The following is a 15,370-nucleotide window of genomic DNA, read 5'->3' as shown; positions in this document are numbered from 1 at the left end:
TCGATTAAACCACATCTCGGACAAGTTAGTCACTAGAACTTTCTAGAACTTCGACCTCTTTTAACTCAAAATTAATGTCTTATAGAAAGTATTACATAATGGATGGATGAATGAATTTAGGCTATTTTTCCCCCCGCAATGTGTCTGTGTCGTAACCAAATCTGCTGGATATAAATTCCACCATCCTCCTTAATCAGACCACATCACTGAGTATTTTCCTAGAGCCGCACACCCCAGGTGTGTATTATTTGTTTTACGATTCAGTATTGTTCTCCAATCTCATACAATTTAAACAAATGCGTCTGATCTGACATTTACATCTAAATGTTATGACATTATGCTAAATGCTAAATCTGCCCCAACCCTGCCTCTGTGGTGGACCTTAACCTTCATAATCTTTTATTTTATTCAAATTGATTTGTAAACAGTTACAAATTGTGCAACTGTAAGAAAATTGTTGATCTCTGTCACAGTAAGAGCCATCATCCATCACACAAACCAAAAACAACCAATCAAAAGTGCTAGATGTTTTCTTGTTGATTACATGCTGGCCAATCACGGTGCAGGAGGCGGGACTTGTTTTAGACGAGTTAAAGTATATAAGTCTGTATTTTTGTATTCGTATTTTGGTGAATTTGAGCTGCTGTTTGGTGAACTTGAGACAATTTCCCCCTGAGGATTAATAAAGTATTCTGATTCTGATAATGTTGGGCAAGTGCAACCACATATCAGCAACAGCTTGACGTTCTGTCTTCAAACCGCAGAAAAATCACTGATGGTGAAATATGTTGTTCTGTAACACAAAAGTGCTTGGACTCCTTAATCGCTGCTTGCAGAAACTGAAAATTTTAATCTATTATTAATTCCATATGATTGATCCCCACAGATTTTATTGATTTGTATGTGGTTCAAAACAGAATGTGTCAGTTAATGTTGTACGGCTTGTCAGTAATAATGCATGCTGTAATAAAGTCCCATAGCTACACACATTTCACTCACCAGGATTCGGGTGTCCTGTTTGTCACCTTTGCCCTCCAGGTGCACCTTCTTTCTCAGGTTTAGTTTGAGCTGTCGGCCCACCGCATCCTGCACGCTCTCTACAAAACCCCCAAGACAGAGAGACAGACAGACAGACTTCATTCATCATGTGCTTCACTATCCTGTACATTTATTTACAATCCCACAGTGTGGCTTCGACTACGTTAAACCACGACACTACATGGAGTCAAGGACTGAGCTCATTTTCGGTTCTGCAGGACGTGCGTTTACGACCTTTCGGCTAACTCTCTCTCGCTTCCTGGAAGTCTCGCTTTTTATTTCTCCTCTCTTTCTCTCTTGGACTTGGCACTAAAATCAGATGGGAAATGGGTCGGTGACATCATAGCTGGAATTTTACTCTGGATTTCTGGATCACGGGCACGTGAAAATATTTTCCAAAAGAAAGAAAAAGACTCTGTGTGTGTGTGTGTGTGTGTGTGTGTGTGTGTGTGTGTGTGTGTGTGTGTGTGTGTGTGTGTGTGTGTGTGTAGGGTTGGTGTCATGATAGCACAGAGACTCTATGAAAGTGAGGCAGATAAACAGAGCGAGTGAGGTCATCTTGAGAGGAAGACAACTAGTGCATATATACAAATATATATTTATTTTATTTTGAAAAAAATGTCTTGTTAAAGGTAAACTGTTGAAATTTCCTTCAAGGACAAACAGTAATAAATAAATAAATAAATACCCAATGGATTAAATTTATTTATAACTTCTTCTGGTCACTAAATACACTGACTGGCCACTTTAATAGAAACACATGAACATCACAGTCTTTTAACAATCTCTGACTCTCCGGTTTGGCTGAAAGTGAGGATCTGCTCTGTTTTTATATCTGTCTCAAGCTTTGACATGTTGTGTGTGTTGATATGCTTTTTTGGTTGCTCTCCTGATCGTAAACAACCTTCCTGTCAGCTCAAATCATGGAGTGTACAACAGTTCTTAAGACACTTTTAATGCAAATAAAGTTGAAACATGAAACTCTTGTCATTTCCTACTGTTAATGACTTCATGACTTCATGGTAGAGTAGATCACTGTGTATATTTAGTGATATTGTGACTGTCAGTGATGTCATTTATATTTAGGAAATTGGAAAGAGTGACATAATAAGTGAAATGTGATAGATGTGTTTATGACAATGGGAGGGAAAGAGAGAGAGAGAGAGAGAGAGAGAGAGAGAGAGAGAGAGAGAGAGAGAGAGAGAATGAGAGAGAGAGGGAGAGAGAGAGAATGAGAGGCGAAAGAGACTAGAGAGGAGAGAGAGAGAGAGGGAGGAGAGAAGAGAAGGGGGAGAGAGAGAGAGGGAGATGGCGAGAGAGAGAGGGAGAGAGACAGAGAGAGAGGCGATAGAGAGAGTGAGAGAGAGAGAGAGAGAGAGAGAGAGAGAGAGAGAAAGAGAGACACTGAGAGGGAGAAAGACTGAGAGGGAGGGAGAGAGAGAGAGAGTTAGAGAGGGGGAGAGAGAGAAAGAGCAAGAGAGAGAGAGAGAGGTTATAATAGATCCCGATAGTGAGTAAACAAAAAGAAACTGAAAGAGGTAGAAAAAGAGAGAGAAGGTTATTAGAGGTTGCTCTCAGACATGAGTTCAGTAATAAGAACTACTGTATAACAAAAGCAGCACTGAAACTTGCAGTGTAAATGCTCTGAAACTGTAACCTACAGTACACACAGAGTGCAGCGTGTCAGAACACAAACACCCACACATTCATAACTCAGTATATATAACCTGTGTATTGTGTGTGTACTGGAGGATCTATAGCATGTAGCACGTGCAGTGAGTAACTGCCGTGTATTTATTGTAGATGGTTTAGTGTACAGCTGACAAAGGACCATGCTCTGAAATTCTTGGTCACTATTCTAGAGTTCCTCATGATTAGCACGTTTGTCTTACACCTCCAGGGTTTCGGTTATCAAACCCTGTCTCCTACGGGTACCTCTAGTTACTCCGGTTTCCTCCTCCAGTTTAAATTGCATTGCAGGCTGATTTTCATCTCTAAATTAGCTGTAGTGTGTGAGAATGTGCGTGATTGTGCCCTGTGATAGTCCAACATCCGCTTCCTGTCCAGAACGTACCATGTCTTGTGCTTTGGGCCTCCTGGGAAACGCTCCAGGTTGCCCATGTGCCAGTAGGATACACAGTGTACAGAAGAGGATCTTTGGATGGATGAATGGATGGATATTGCGTGGAGATTAAACAAATGATTCAATGTAATGAAGGTTAATTCTTAAATAATTCTACACTCCAAAAAAGCACACAAAACCTAAGCCTAAATCTTTATTTCTACAAAGCTGCATGATTTAAAATTTTTATATAGAAATAAAAATTGCACGCTTGATTAACAGGTGACAGATTTTCCTTTAACATTCAGCTGATTCAGAGATATGGTCTTGTAACTACATACATGTTACCACATTAGAATCACTCATGATACAGTACTTAATTATCCCATGTCTTCAACGATCCATGTTATGGCTGACATTTAAAAATATTCTTATTCGAAGCACACAAGAGGCTTTCAGCGTCGACTGAGACGTGTTTAGACAGGTTACTCCATGAGTTGAGCAATGATAACAGGCCTGTGATGATTCTTGCACTAGCTAGGACATTATAATACAGTCTAAGCATTATGTGTGGAATTATAGTTACATATCTACACAATTTACAGACATGTATATAAATAAACAGTGTTGATTTTCTGTATATAACTTCTAAGACAATAGTTCACAAAATTGGCTCCAGGGACCTCGAGGAGTCTTTGTGGAGTCTTGGTGGAATCACATACTATTAAGTATTAATTTATCAATTAGAGTTTTATGTCCAAATGATGATTTTAATAAATAATGGTGAAATGACTTTTAAGCCTCTAAATAAATAATAAATAAATGTAATAAAATAAATTATAAAAATATTATTGTACACATTTATATAATTAACCTTATTTTAGTGAATGATATAATGAGCTATATTAGTTAGGAATTAAAGTAGCAGTAACGTTAGAGGGCTTCCTGATATTAGCCCTGTTCATTACTGTTCTGACGTGAACAAGATGCATCTTAAAGTTTTGACTTCACATAAACATTTTGGCATCTCATTAAGGAAGTAATGGACAGAAAACTGTATACGTCTTCTTGTTTTGACAATCACAGAGTCACTGATGGTAATGGCCGAGGAAAACATAATCATAATAATAATAATAATAATAATAATAATAATAACAATAACAATAACAATAATAATGTTGATTATTATTATTATTATTATTGTTATTATTATTGTTGTATAATATTATTACAATAATAATGCTGTTTATTATTATTATTATTGATATTATTATTATTATTATTATTATTATTATTATTATTATTATAAGTCTGTTGTTTGATATTATTATTACTATTATTAGTAGTAAATCTGAGTGTAAAATTCCATTCAGACTCACCTGTGAGCACAGGTACAAATCAGAGACGCCATGATTTATTTATAGTAAATAATAAGTCTCTTACCCAGCACTTCTTTTGAGATGTCCTCCTCTGAGACCATCTTTAACAAACAAAAGCCCACAGTCCAGCAAAGGGAAATCAGTAGAGTCAGAATTAAACCGAATTGAGAAGTGCAGGAGCGTGTGTGAACCTGTCCAGGAGTCTAATCTCACTTCTCTCTCTCTCTCTCTCTCTCTCTCTCTCTCTCTCTCTCTCTCTCTCTCTCTCTCTCTCTCCTCACTCTTAGGTCAATCCTGCACTTCTTTCCTGATGAGTCCAGGCTGTTTTCTCCCACATTTAATTTATTTCTTGTTAGAAATTTCTTCCCACAATGTCCGTCCAGCTCATTTCAAAACAAACGCAACTAAAGCGGAGTTTGGACTCTACAGGGGTGGAGACACGTTTTGGTCCTTTAGGAATGTGCGAAGCCACGCCCACATGCTAGAAGATCAAAACACGCCCATGTGCGAAGCCACGCCCCCCGTTTCAGCGTCTGTCCAGAAACGAACCTGCACATCGCTATGGAAAGCCAAACGGTTCAGAACCATGTTGAGATTTACAATATGTTTTATGTTCTGTTTGTTCTGTTTGTTCTGTTTGTTCATTGCAACGGATTCAAGAGTTTATTTTTTATGTCTATTTTATGTTCAGGTAAATAAATCTCAAAACATCAAGCATATTTCCTTTTGGTTTATTAGTATCAGAAAAACAAAACACATTATATTAATTAAAGTTTTGTTTATTTTTCATTTTAATTTTAATTTTTCTCCCCAAATGACTAACCTGCTAATTCCCACCCACAGCCAACTCTCCACTGACAACTGAATAAATGATTGCTGCAGGGTTGAAGTATTATTGTAGTCCAAGCCATGATTGGATCAGCTTTTGGATTCTTGCTGAAATCTCTTGCTATAATCTCTTATAATACCAATAAGTCACATAAGTTAATATATCTTTAAAGAAGATTTTTTTTTTTCATCAAGATCTTTACATTCTTTCGGATGTATTTAAATGGGGGTGGAAGAGGGGCGAATACTTATGCTTCGTAGCTTATCTGAAATCAGTGCACTTTTATTGAAAATATTTTGATGAGATGGACTTTTATTACTTGTTAGTCTCTCTAACCATAAGGCCATGACTTCCCCGCTTAAACAAAAGGAAATTAATAAAAATCATAGACAATGAGATTACGGGGATGGAAGTGATACAATGCTGACAAATTTCCAGGTTTAGGACTGATTCCTGCAGCACTTGATTTTAAACTACTGCTTATGCTGTGAAAAACAGTCTCATAGGACAGCCATGAACTCATAAACAGCCAACGGGTAATGTCCATATGTAACATCGCTAATGTCCATAAACTTGAAGCAAGGCCTTCTGATGTTGTGTTATCTGATGCATTTAGCTTCCTTATTTTTATGAGTGTAGTAATTCATCAGCATTTGCAAACAGTTTAACTGTGGAAGTGAAACCAGAAACTCAAATCTTGCTGGTTTGCAGATCCATGTATGAACACACACTGCAATTAATCCCACCTGATCTTGTCGTTACTCCATTCCTTAAAAGCTTAAGGGCTTTATTCATTACACACTTCCAGTTTCTGTGATGAGACTCGGACAATGAGGCTTTTGTATACTGGATTGAACACTTGGGGTTTGTTGTTTTAGGAAAAACGATGTGTGATGCATCCTGACACAATTGTCAATAATAGAACATGGGAAATATTGTATTCTGTATTCCTGAGTGTGTAGTCATCCTGAAGGCTGATATTAGCTGTCAATCAATCAATTATATCATTTTTTTGCAGTTATTTTTTTATCAGCTACACTATTATTTTTTTATATTATATATATTTGTGTATATTATATGATTATATTATATGATTTTTACACCTACATTGTTGACATTTCTTGATATTTACATTTTGTATGTCTCAAGAATATTGTGTATTTTGCTTAAAACAATGACATTTTTTTGTCATTTTGGTCAGAAGCAGTAAATCTAAACAATTTCGTATTTGTAATATATATATATATAAACATATATATATTCATTCATTCATTCGTTCATTGTCTTATTCGAACTACTCGTGTCACAGGGAGCCTGTGCCTATCTCAGGCTGTAATATATATTACATGTTATAAATTGTATTTTTTTTTTAGCTTTAATTTTATTAAGTATAAGGTTGTGGCCTAATGGTTAGAGAGTCTGACTCCTAACCCTAAGGTTGTGGGTTCGAGTCTCGGGCCGGCCACGACTGAGGTGCCCTTGAGCAAGGCACCGAACCCCCAAACTGCTCCCCGGGCGCCGCAGCATAAATGGCTGCCCACTGCTCCGGGTGTGTGTTCATGGTGTGTGTGTTCACTGCTGTGTGTGTGCACTTCGGATGGGTAAAATGCAGAGAACGAATTTTGAGTCTGGGTCACCGTACTTAGCCGTATGTCACTTCACTTCACTTCAGGTTAATTTTGTTATTTAAATATATATTTTCAAAAAAACATAAACAAGTCATTTACTTTAAATATTTTATGGCTAAATTCGTATGACTCGACAGATTTAAGTAATCTCAATAGATTTTAAAACACACACACATATATATATATATATATATATATATATATATATATATATATATATATATATATATATATATATATATATTTGTAATTTCTTTTCTACAAATCTTCTGAGATGGTGTTTGAGCAGTTTGAGGGCTCCCTCTAGTGTTCATAAAGAGATACTACAGTGATCTGGAACATAAACACGCCTTACATTGGACTGAAATGAGGATTAAATCCCGAGGCTGATAAACAAGACGGTGTTGTGTAAGCGATTCATTCGGTGTGTCGGTTAATCTGAAGAACACCCTGCATAAATTGAACGGATGAATTGGGAATTGTTTTTAGGACTCATAATAAACCGGATTATTTGTGCTGTGTAAAGGTAAGAGACAAAATATCTAATAAACCAAATTATTGAGCTGTGATGTCATGTGATTGTGACTGAGGTGTCAGGGTCTTATTTACTACATCAATAATCATATATTAGATTAGAAGCTAAAACGTATTGTGCATAAATATATGCTTTGTCATGCAATTATGATGCATATAAACAGTGTATATTGTTTCCTTATAGGAGGCACTGAAGATAATATCAGTGCTTGGGGTTCAATTTCTAGCATATAACAGATTATATATTATATATTATTTGTATTAAACAATATATATAATCTAGCGTGATGATTAAAACATGATTTTATGCATTCATGTACTCCCAGTATGATTCAGGGTCTCCGTTAATTCAGGCCTGATCTTTGTTTATCTCAAGAGGAAAAGCATGCAGTCTTCCACATGAGGGCAGTGTAGATAAAACAAAGGCGTTGTTCCTGTTTGTCTCCAACATCCATCACTCACCATCCAACCATGGCACCAAATGATTCAGCACTTTATGCACTTTTTTGTTAAACTGTATCTCAGGCAAGCTGAGAAATCACTTAACATTTTCACATGTTCTACATTTTCCACCATTTGCTTGAATCTCAATCAGAGGTTTGAGAAAATTACTAGTACTAGTTTATGTTTTAAGTCTGTTTACAGCCAAATGTTGACATTTTTATCGCAGATCTGTAGAAAGATAAGACCTAAACAGGACCTACCTTCATGTTTATAAACGAATCTGCTGTCTTGGCGAATTGGAAAGAATTATAAATGAACGAAGGGAAATTATTTGTAAGTGATTATTTTTTCGGTAGATAATGTGTTAAAAAGGCTCTATGTAGAGTAGATAATGTGGTAATAACACCTCTATATACGTTATGTACTCGAACTGAGACTCAGAACTATTTTTGACTTGTGTAAAATTGTTAGATCATAATTAAGTAATTAAAGATTAGCATTTGTGCATTTCCTGAACTTGAGCTTCGAAAGCAAAAACCTATTTATTTATTTAGTAAACATAATTCCAGCTTGTTGATATGATGTAAGTGTTGCTGATTTTAAAATAAATGAACGACTGCTCTACAATCTAGAGACTTCTAATTTGTTTAACTTTAGCAAAGCTACCATGTCAAAAGACTCTGTTTCTGTATGACCTGTAGTGAAACTCTGTAAAGATCAATAATGGGATGATGAAAGTCTTCTCAGTAAAGTAAACAGCTGTTTGAGGTGAACTTTAAACATTACAGGAAGACCCAGACTTGCCGCAGATTCGGACGTTACCATGGTGTGGCTTTACACCACGCTTTCCGTAACCTTCCTCTTAGGCTCTGTGACGGCTGGACAGCCCAAAAATGGAGGTACGACTTTTAAATCTAATCAATTAATCTGATTATTTACGTTAGTGTTAACTATATCTTGGGAGATCTTGTGGACTACGATACATAAATTTTCTCAAAAATGAATATTTCCCGGTATCCGGTCCATCTGGCCTGTCTGTCTGTCTGTCTATCTGTCTAGTTGTGTGTAATTAATGTGTTCTGTGATGGTAATGTAATGTAAAAATCCATTGTCAAAAAAAAATCCTACATGATTCCAATAATAAACATCTTACCATGTATTATGAAGTGTGTTAGTCTAATAAAAGTTAATTTTCCTCGAGATCTTGCTTTAAACGTAGTTAGAGGATCCATTACGCAGCTTTTGACCTGTATAACAGAACGCGATAAACATCGGAAACATTGGATTTTAATGCATCAGTCGAGATTGCAGAACTATAAATACATCCCATCCTCTCAGCCCCAGTTTTCCTGGACAGGAAGGAGGCCAGTGAAGTCATAAGCCGTCAGAAGAGAGGGAATATAGGAGATGAGGAGAGCACGCTCCCTCACAACCTCGAGCGAGAGTGTCTGGAGGAAGTGTGCAGCTATGAAGAGGCCAGGGAGGTGTTTCAGGACACTTATCGCACTGTGAGTCTCTGACCTTGTAAACATCTTCATGTAGCTAATGCATAGTATCTAGAGCATATATCATTGTCATAGATTTATATATATTTTAAACAGTAATAAACTAAATGTTCGAAAAATAGTCCGACTCCAGAAGACCAGATGTTCTAACCATTAAATGAAACCATGTGCTTTTATAGCTCTTAACCTGGAAGTAAACAGGAAATTAATAATTCAGTATTGCTCTGGAGACACTGACCTCCTGGGCTTTACTGTGAATAAAGTCTTTGCTTTTCTTTTATTGCAGGATATCTTCTGGTCAGTGTACATAGGTAAGTAGTGCTGCCTGGACTTCATGTGTTTTTCCTAAAAGATATACCATACTATAACTCAATATAGGTTGTTGACCAAGACCTATGATATTTACATGTTTAATCATGCATGGAAAATGAACTAAATGAACACAAATTATTTGGCACGAGCCTCAGAAGATTTTATACTTCCTCATAAAAGCTCCAAACATGAATCTGTCTCCTTCAGTTTCTGGGGGTTTCGTGTCGATCTCTTCAGAACCTTCAGATTTCTTGTCATTTTGTTTGTTTTTCTCTTTAATCCTCTATTTACTCAATTACTCTGTGCGCTATTGTGTTTTTTATTCATTTTAGATGCTGTGTGAGATCAAAGTTTGGATTTATTTTGTTTTGTTAGAGCTTCCAGTGCTGGACATGTTTGGTCTTTACAATGCTGTTTTTTTTCTTTATAGATGTTCTCTAACTCACTCTGGAGTTCATCAGCTTGCATGTTTCAGGCTTTTTATATCAAGCTTTAACTCCGCTTAGCTCATTATGTGACTTCGAAAGCTGTATTCTTTTTGCACTAATTTAGGGATTTCATAGCTTTTATGCTTTTATATGTGAATTATTCTGCAAACTGTGCTCGTTTTCATCATCTCTACATTTCACTACTATGGACTACATAGATTCCTGACATATGAATATGAATATGCTTCGTAGCTTATAGTTATCTGAAGCTTTTATTAAAAATATTTTGGATGAGATGGGCTTTTATTGACTGTTAGTTATATATATATTTTTTATATATTATATATTTTATATATCATAAAAAATAAAGTGGGATCTCTACCCTTAATTGTAAAATTCACAAAGCTTTTTTTACGATTATTTTCATAAACAATTCTATTTCACAGACGGAGATCAGTGTATAAACCAGCCGTGCAAAAACGGTGCTATGTGCTCAGACAGCGTCGGTGGTTATGACTGCATCTGCAAATCAGGATTTTCAGGAGTTCACTGTGAAACAGGTGAAAAAAATCTAAGAGCCAGATACAGAGTTCTGTACACACTAGATGACCTTCGTACAGCTGTAGACGAAAATGCTCGATCTTTTCTGTTTACTCTTCTTCAAGCGTGATTTTTTAAAATTCTTTAAGCTTGTTTATTTCTCTCACAGATCAGACGGTGTGCATCATTGATAAAAACAAAGGATGTAGTCAGTTCTGTAAACCTGGCTACCAGTCGTATGAGTGTTCCTGCGCTTACGGATGGAAGCTGCAGCAGAAAGAGAAATGCGTGCCTGCTGGTGAGGAAGCTTAATTTTTTCAGAAAAATTCGAGTTAATCATTTTCAATTCAGATTTTTTACCGTTGAAATGAATGGTTGAATTTTACGGAAAGGGCGGGATTTTTTATCTAGGAGGAAAAAACAATTACATTTTGTCTTTTCAGCAAATCTATAAGTATGTATTGTATGAGACAAACCTGTGTGTGTGTGTTTGTCAGTTTAATCTTCAAGGTGTTACACTAATAGCATCATTATGATTGCTTAGGAACACTGTTGACTGTCGCCATAGTAACCGCTTGGTGACTAGTTTAGGTATCCTCCCATCCAACTCATTTGTGAATTTCTGTTCGTCATTAAACATCTGCTTCACCAAAGGCTTCCTCATGCGAGGAAACCTACGCAGGAGTTACAGTAGCTGTATGATTGTGCTGTGATGATGTAAAGGGAATCCTCTCTGTGACGCTGATTGCAATTGGAAGGGCTGAGTGTTTTGTTCCTCTGTTTGTTTTCATCACGTAGTTCCTCTTTCACTTTGGCTTGTTGCCTGGGATTCTAGACATATAATTATGTTGATCTGAATCCTAGCAACAGCTGTTATGTAAATACTGTAATGGTGGAACAGGAATTTTCCATGATAGTCGTAGACGTATGGAATTGTTTCTTGTACTATAAAACACTGTGGGGTTTAGTATGTTTCTAAAAAAAAATGAACAGTGTATATATTTAACTCTTTAGAGAATTTGTTATATGTGGCATATATATTTGAGAGATGTCTTTAATATATATTTTTTTATTTAATAGCTATTAGGTTACTACTATTCATAGCAAACATATTTTTTCCTGTAAATAGCATGTATATTAAATCTGATAGGAAGCATATTTATTCTTAATATTTAATAATAATAAATATTATATTCAGTATATTCTTTTGTCTTCCAGTTTATTGTCATGTACCGTAGGCTGCTTTGTGAAGCTCATATGTTAACACAGTGTTGTGTTGTTCCTCAGTGCAATATCCATGTGGGAAGGTGAGCAGTTTGCGCCAGTGGGAAAGCCGGCAGTCCACCAACGTCCGCTCGAACTATGAAGGATTGGATTGCAATGCCGAAGAATGTCCATGGCAGGTACGGAAGCTTATAACAATCACGCATGTTGACATTAAAAACCTCTGTATTTGTTTGGAGTTTTAATTGTGCTCTTGTTTTATTTTAAGGCCGTGCTGCGTAACAGTGAGTCGAGGGGGTTTTGCAGTGGTGTCATCGTCAAAGAGAACTTTGTACTGACCACTGCACAGTGTGCACAGAAACATAATGACTTCCAGGTGGCTTTGGGTAAGTGCGAACGATCTGCAAAAAGGGAACAATCACAAAAATGTAATGTTGTTAAAGGGAAAGTCCTGCTACAGTACATACGGAGCCTCTAAATGGACCTTGGGGTCAAAAAAAAGGAAAACTGAAATATGTTACCCCATGTCCTAAAAAATAATGAAAATAAATAAATATCATGTGCACATGTGAAATAAGTGAACTTACTATTAAGTGCATTTTCTTTAAGGAAAAAAATCCAGACAAGTATGGAAGCGCTCATAAGTCCTAATACTGTGGTCATTTTAACATCAGTATAACAACAGTGTTTGCTAAGGTGTATAAAACTGTAAGTAACTGATTCTGAGCTTAAAATTGTCTTTCGTGTGCTGAGTATGTGATGATTTGCTGAAGCATGGTGCACAGTGGAAAAATACTGGCTAAAGACGCAAATTCCTCACGCCAACGTTCAATCGATTTGACAGTTGTCTAACTTTCAGTTTCATGTTTGATTGGACTATTTCATGAGGCACCACACACCAATTTTCGGCAAAAAAAAGGTTAACGAATAAGCACAGAGTAGAAGAAAAAAATATTTTTTAAATATTGATGATATTTTAATATTGATGATTAATTAGATTAAAAAAGTAATTGTTTCTCTATATTTTTACTTCACCTCAACTCATACGTTTCAGATGATTTCTGATGAAACAGCAGTAACACATGTTTGTGTATCCAGGTAAGAGGGTACCTTCCTATGAGCCTGGTGAACAGACCCTGTATGTAAAGCAGGTGCACGTTCATCCACTTTATCTGGAGGGAAAAGCAGAAAACGACCTGGCTGTCATCGAGCTGAAAGACAAGATTGTCTTTAAGAAGACGATGTTGCCGGCCTGTTTGCCCGAGAGAGATTTCGCAGATAGTGTTCTGATGTCGGAGGAGAACTTGGGCGTGGTCACTGGTTGGAAAGACGCACCCGAGTTTCAAGGAAGCCTCAGGCTAAACCACCTGTCTTACAGCAAACTGCCAACTTGCATGGAGCGTCACTTGGGGCAGGTAAGGAGTTTTTTTTTCTTGTTGCAGCAATTTACTAAATATCATGAATGAATTTCCTAAAATTGGATTTCCATTTCATATTGGCTTCAAGATTACCAACAAGATGGCCTGCACCCTGCCACGTCCCAAAGCAGATTGCATGTTTGGCGCCGGCAGTCCCATCCTCACCTTGTACCGAGACGCCTTCTTTCTCACCGGCATAGTGAGCCAGTCTCAAGGGATGGAGTGTAGCAACGGTTACGTCTTTCAGAAGGTGTCTCGCTTCCTTCCTTGGTTGAAGACTATAATGGGCTCTGTATAAAACCAGTAGATCGAAACCGTGTGTCTGTTATTTTCTGTCAACCAATCCTAGTGATTTTCCAGAGCATGTGCTTGATATTTCTCCAACAATCTTTAATTCCTATAGTAAAGCTCATACACACGTCTATAATGCAGCACTTTACATATATGGACATACATACATTTTTCTATATGTCTATTCTTTCTTTGGAATGAAATAAGACATCAATATACAGTAGTATGAAATGACACATATGCTCTGGATAGTATAGTATGTTAAGATTTAATGAAAAAGATAGGAAACAATTTAAAATAAGGGACAATGACACACAGGTCATGTGATCAGCAATGTGATAAATAACTCAAAGGCCAGAAGTTGGGAAACAAGATACAGAAGCTTGGTCAAAACAGAAAGTCAGAAACAAACCATAAAGCTTAGTAGTATGGGTTCAGGTCATTGGGAAAGATCTTATTCACAAGTTGAACCCACTTCAAAGTCATAATTCCAGGCAGAGAAATGGGATTTTCTGAGTTGGTGGCGTGTCAGATAACATACCGGAAACAACAGATGCAGTGTTTGTACTGTAACTGAGGGTAAATCTGTTGAAAATGAACATTTACTCGTCTCAGAAGCTGAAGTTACAGTATTGAAACACAAGCAAATTGGTTCCCATGAGAAATGGTTTAATATGGAGCGATAAAGTTAACAGCAGCTTGATGAATTTATAAAACACAAACGAAAGTAAAACACACCTGATGTGCTTAAATTCTTTATTTTTTATTTTCTGGAAGTAGAGTTATAAAATCTGGTTGTAATTTTTTTGTAGTTAATTAAGAGAAGCTGCACCTCCATCCCACACATCCATCTCACACCAAAGCGCCCGATGTCATAATTTCGACTTCCTTACACGTCACTAACTAATGCCGACTCAATAAGATAAAATGCAACAAAATAAAGTAAATAACTGCTGTACTGTGTCTGATGAAGGTGTAGGATGTTGAATGAAATATTTGGTTATGTAATATACTGTATACTCCTACACTATGTAGTACAGTCTATTTATGTACGTATACAGTGTATAATTTCCAACCTAACTCTATTGGTGTGACGTTATTATAGTATTAAACACTTCCTGTAACTGGATAATAAACCCAATGAACCAAATAATTTCTAAATGTTTTTTTCATATGTACATCTTATAAATATGTGCTTAACTTTACTGGATTAGTAAAATATTAATGTTGTTATACTGAAACTTTAGGTGCGATAACAGATTTGCAGCAGAGCAACTTTTGTTTTTATCTCATTTTTATACAACTGAGCAAATGGGGGTTAAGGGCCTTGCTCATGGACCCAGTGTAGGCGGTAGCTTGGTGAACATGGGATTCACACTCCAACCAGTCAGATCAGTAGTCCATCACCGTACCCACTACGCTATCACATTCCCCTGATGATGCTACTGTACACTCCACTGAGTTCCAGTCATTTCTCTGCATTCCAACATTCAAGTTTGATAAACCGTGTGAATTCGTATCATGTGACGATCCTGTCATACAGATGAGGATGTGGTTCCCTTTTGAGCCTGGTTCCTCTGTAGGTTTCTTGCTCATATCGTCTCAGGGAGTTTTTGTATGCCAAAACAGTATTGCCTCAAACTTGCTCATTGGGGGTAACTGCATTGAAGACGTGTGACGGATAGGTCGACACGTCACGCTGTGACATCTTCAGAAAAACAGAGATGGATGATACTGT

General features: G+C 36.7%; 2 protein-coding genes across 4 annotated transcripts in view; one reads left to right on the top strand and one right to left on the bottom strand.

The window, feature by feature from the left end:
- The window catches only part of LOC113658018 (F-actin-uncapping protein LRRC16A-like), a 37,909-nt gene extending 32,985 nt beyond the window's left edge, over nucleotides 1-4,924 (bottom strand). For all 3 annotated transcript variants that reach the window (XM_027170181.2, XM_027170182.2, XM_027170183.2), the window contains exons 1-2: nucleotides 4,544-4,924; nucleotides 1,000-1,097 (exon numbers count right to left, since the gene is read on the bottom strand). In XM_027170181.2, coding sequence (XP_027025982.2) covers nucleotides 1,000-1,097; nucleotides 4,544-4,580 — 135 coding nt within the window. In that variant the 5' untranslated portion in view covers nucleotides 4,581-4,924. The remainder of the gene's footprint in view (nucleotides 1-999; nucleotides 1,098-4,543) is intronic.
- A 2,343-nt stretch (nucleotides 4,925-7,267) lies between these two features.
- On the top strand, nucleotides 7,268-14,782 carry proza (protein Z, vitamin K-dependent plasma glycoprotein a). Its single transcript, XM_027170196.2, has 10 exons — nucleotides 7,268-7,462; nucleotides 8,703-8,813; nucleotides 9,253-9,422; nucleotides 9,706-9,730; nucleotides 10,606-10,719; nucleotides 10,869-10,997; nucleotides 11,987-12,102; nucleotides 12,192-12,309; nucleotides 13,022-13,338; nucleotides 13,430-14,782. The coding sequence occupies exons 2-10, from the start codon at nucleotides 8,738-8,740 to the stop codon at nucleotides 13,637-13,639; spliced, it is 1,275 nt and encodes a 424-aa protein (XP_027025997.1). The 5' UTR covers nucleotides 7,268-7,462; nucleotides 8,703-8,737; the 3' UTR covers nucleotides 13,640-14,782.
- Nucleotides 14,783-15,370: the final 588 nt, after the last annotated feature.

This window comes from Tachysurus fulvidraco, chromosome 10 (genome assembly GCF_022655615.1).
Source record: "Tachysurus fulvidraco isolate hzauxx_2018 chromosome 10, HZAU_PFXX_2.0, whole genome shotgun sequence".
Taxonomy (NCBI): domain Eukaryota; kingdom Metazoa; phylum Chordata; class Actinopteri; order Siluriformes; family Bagridae; genus Tachysurus; species Tachysurus fulvidraco.
This window is presented reverse-complemented; position numbering and strand designations above follow the sequence as displayed.

What these genes read in the sequence shown, in the direction of transcription:
- proza (XM_027170196.2), top strand. Translation starts at nt 8,738, where the DNA reads ATGGTGTGGCTTTACACCACGCTTTCCGTAACCTTCCTCTTAGGCTCT. An exon ending in AGGAGTTCACTGTGAAACAG is followed by an intron (nt 10,720 to 10,868) that starts GTGAAAAAAATC and finishes TTTCTCTCACAG; the next exon opens with ATCAGACGGTGTGCATCATT. An exon ending in TGGAGCGTCACTTGGGGCAG is followed by an intron (nt 13,339 to 13,429) that starts GTAAGGAGTTTT and finishes ATTGGCTTCAAG; the next exon opens with ATTACCAACAAGATGGCCTG.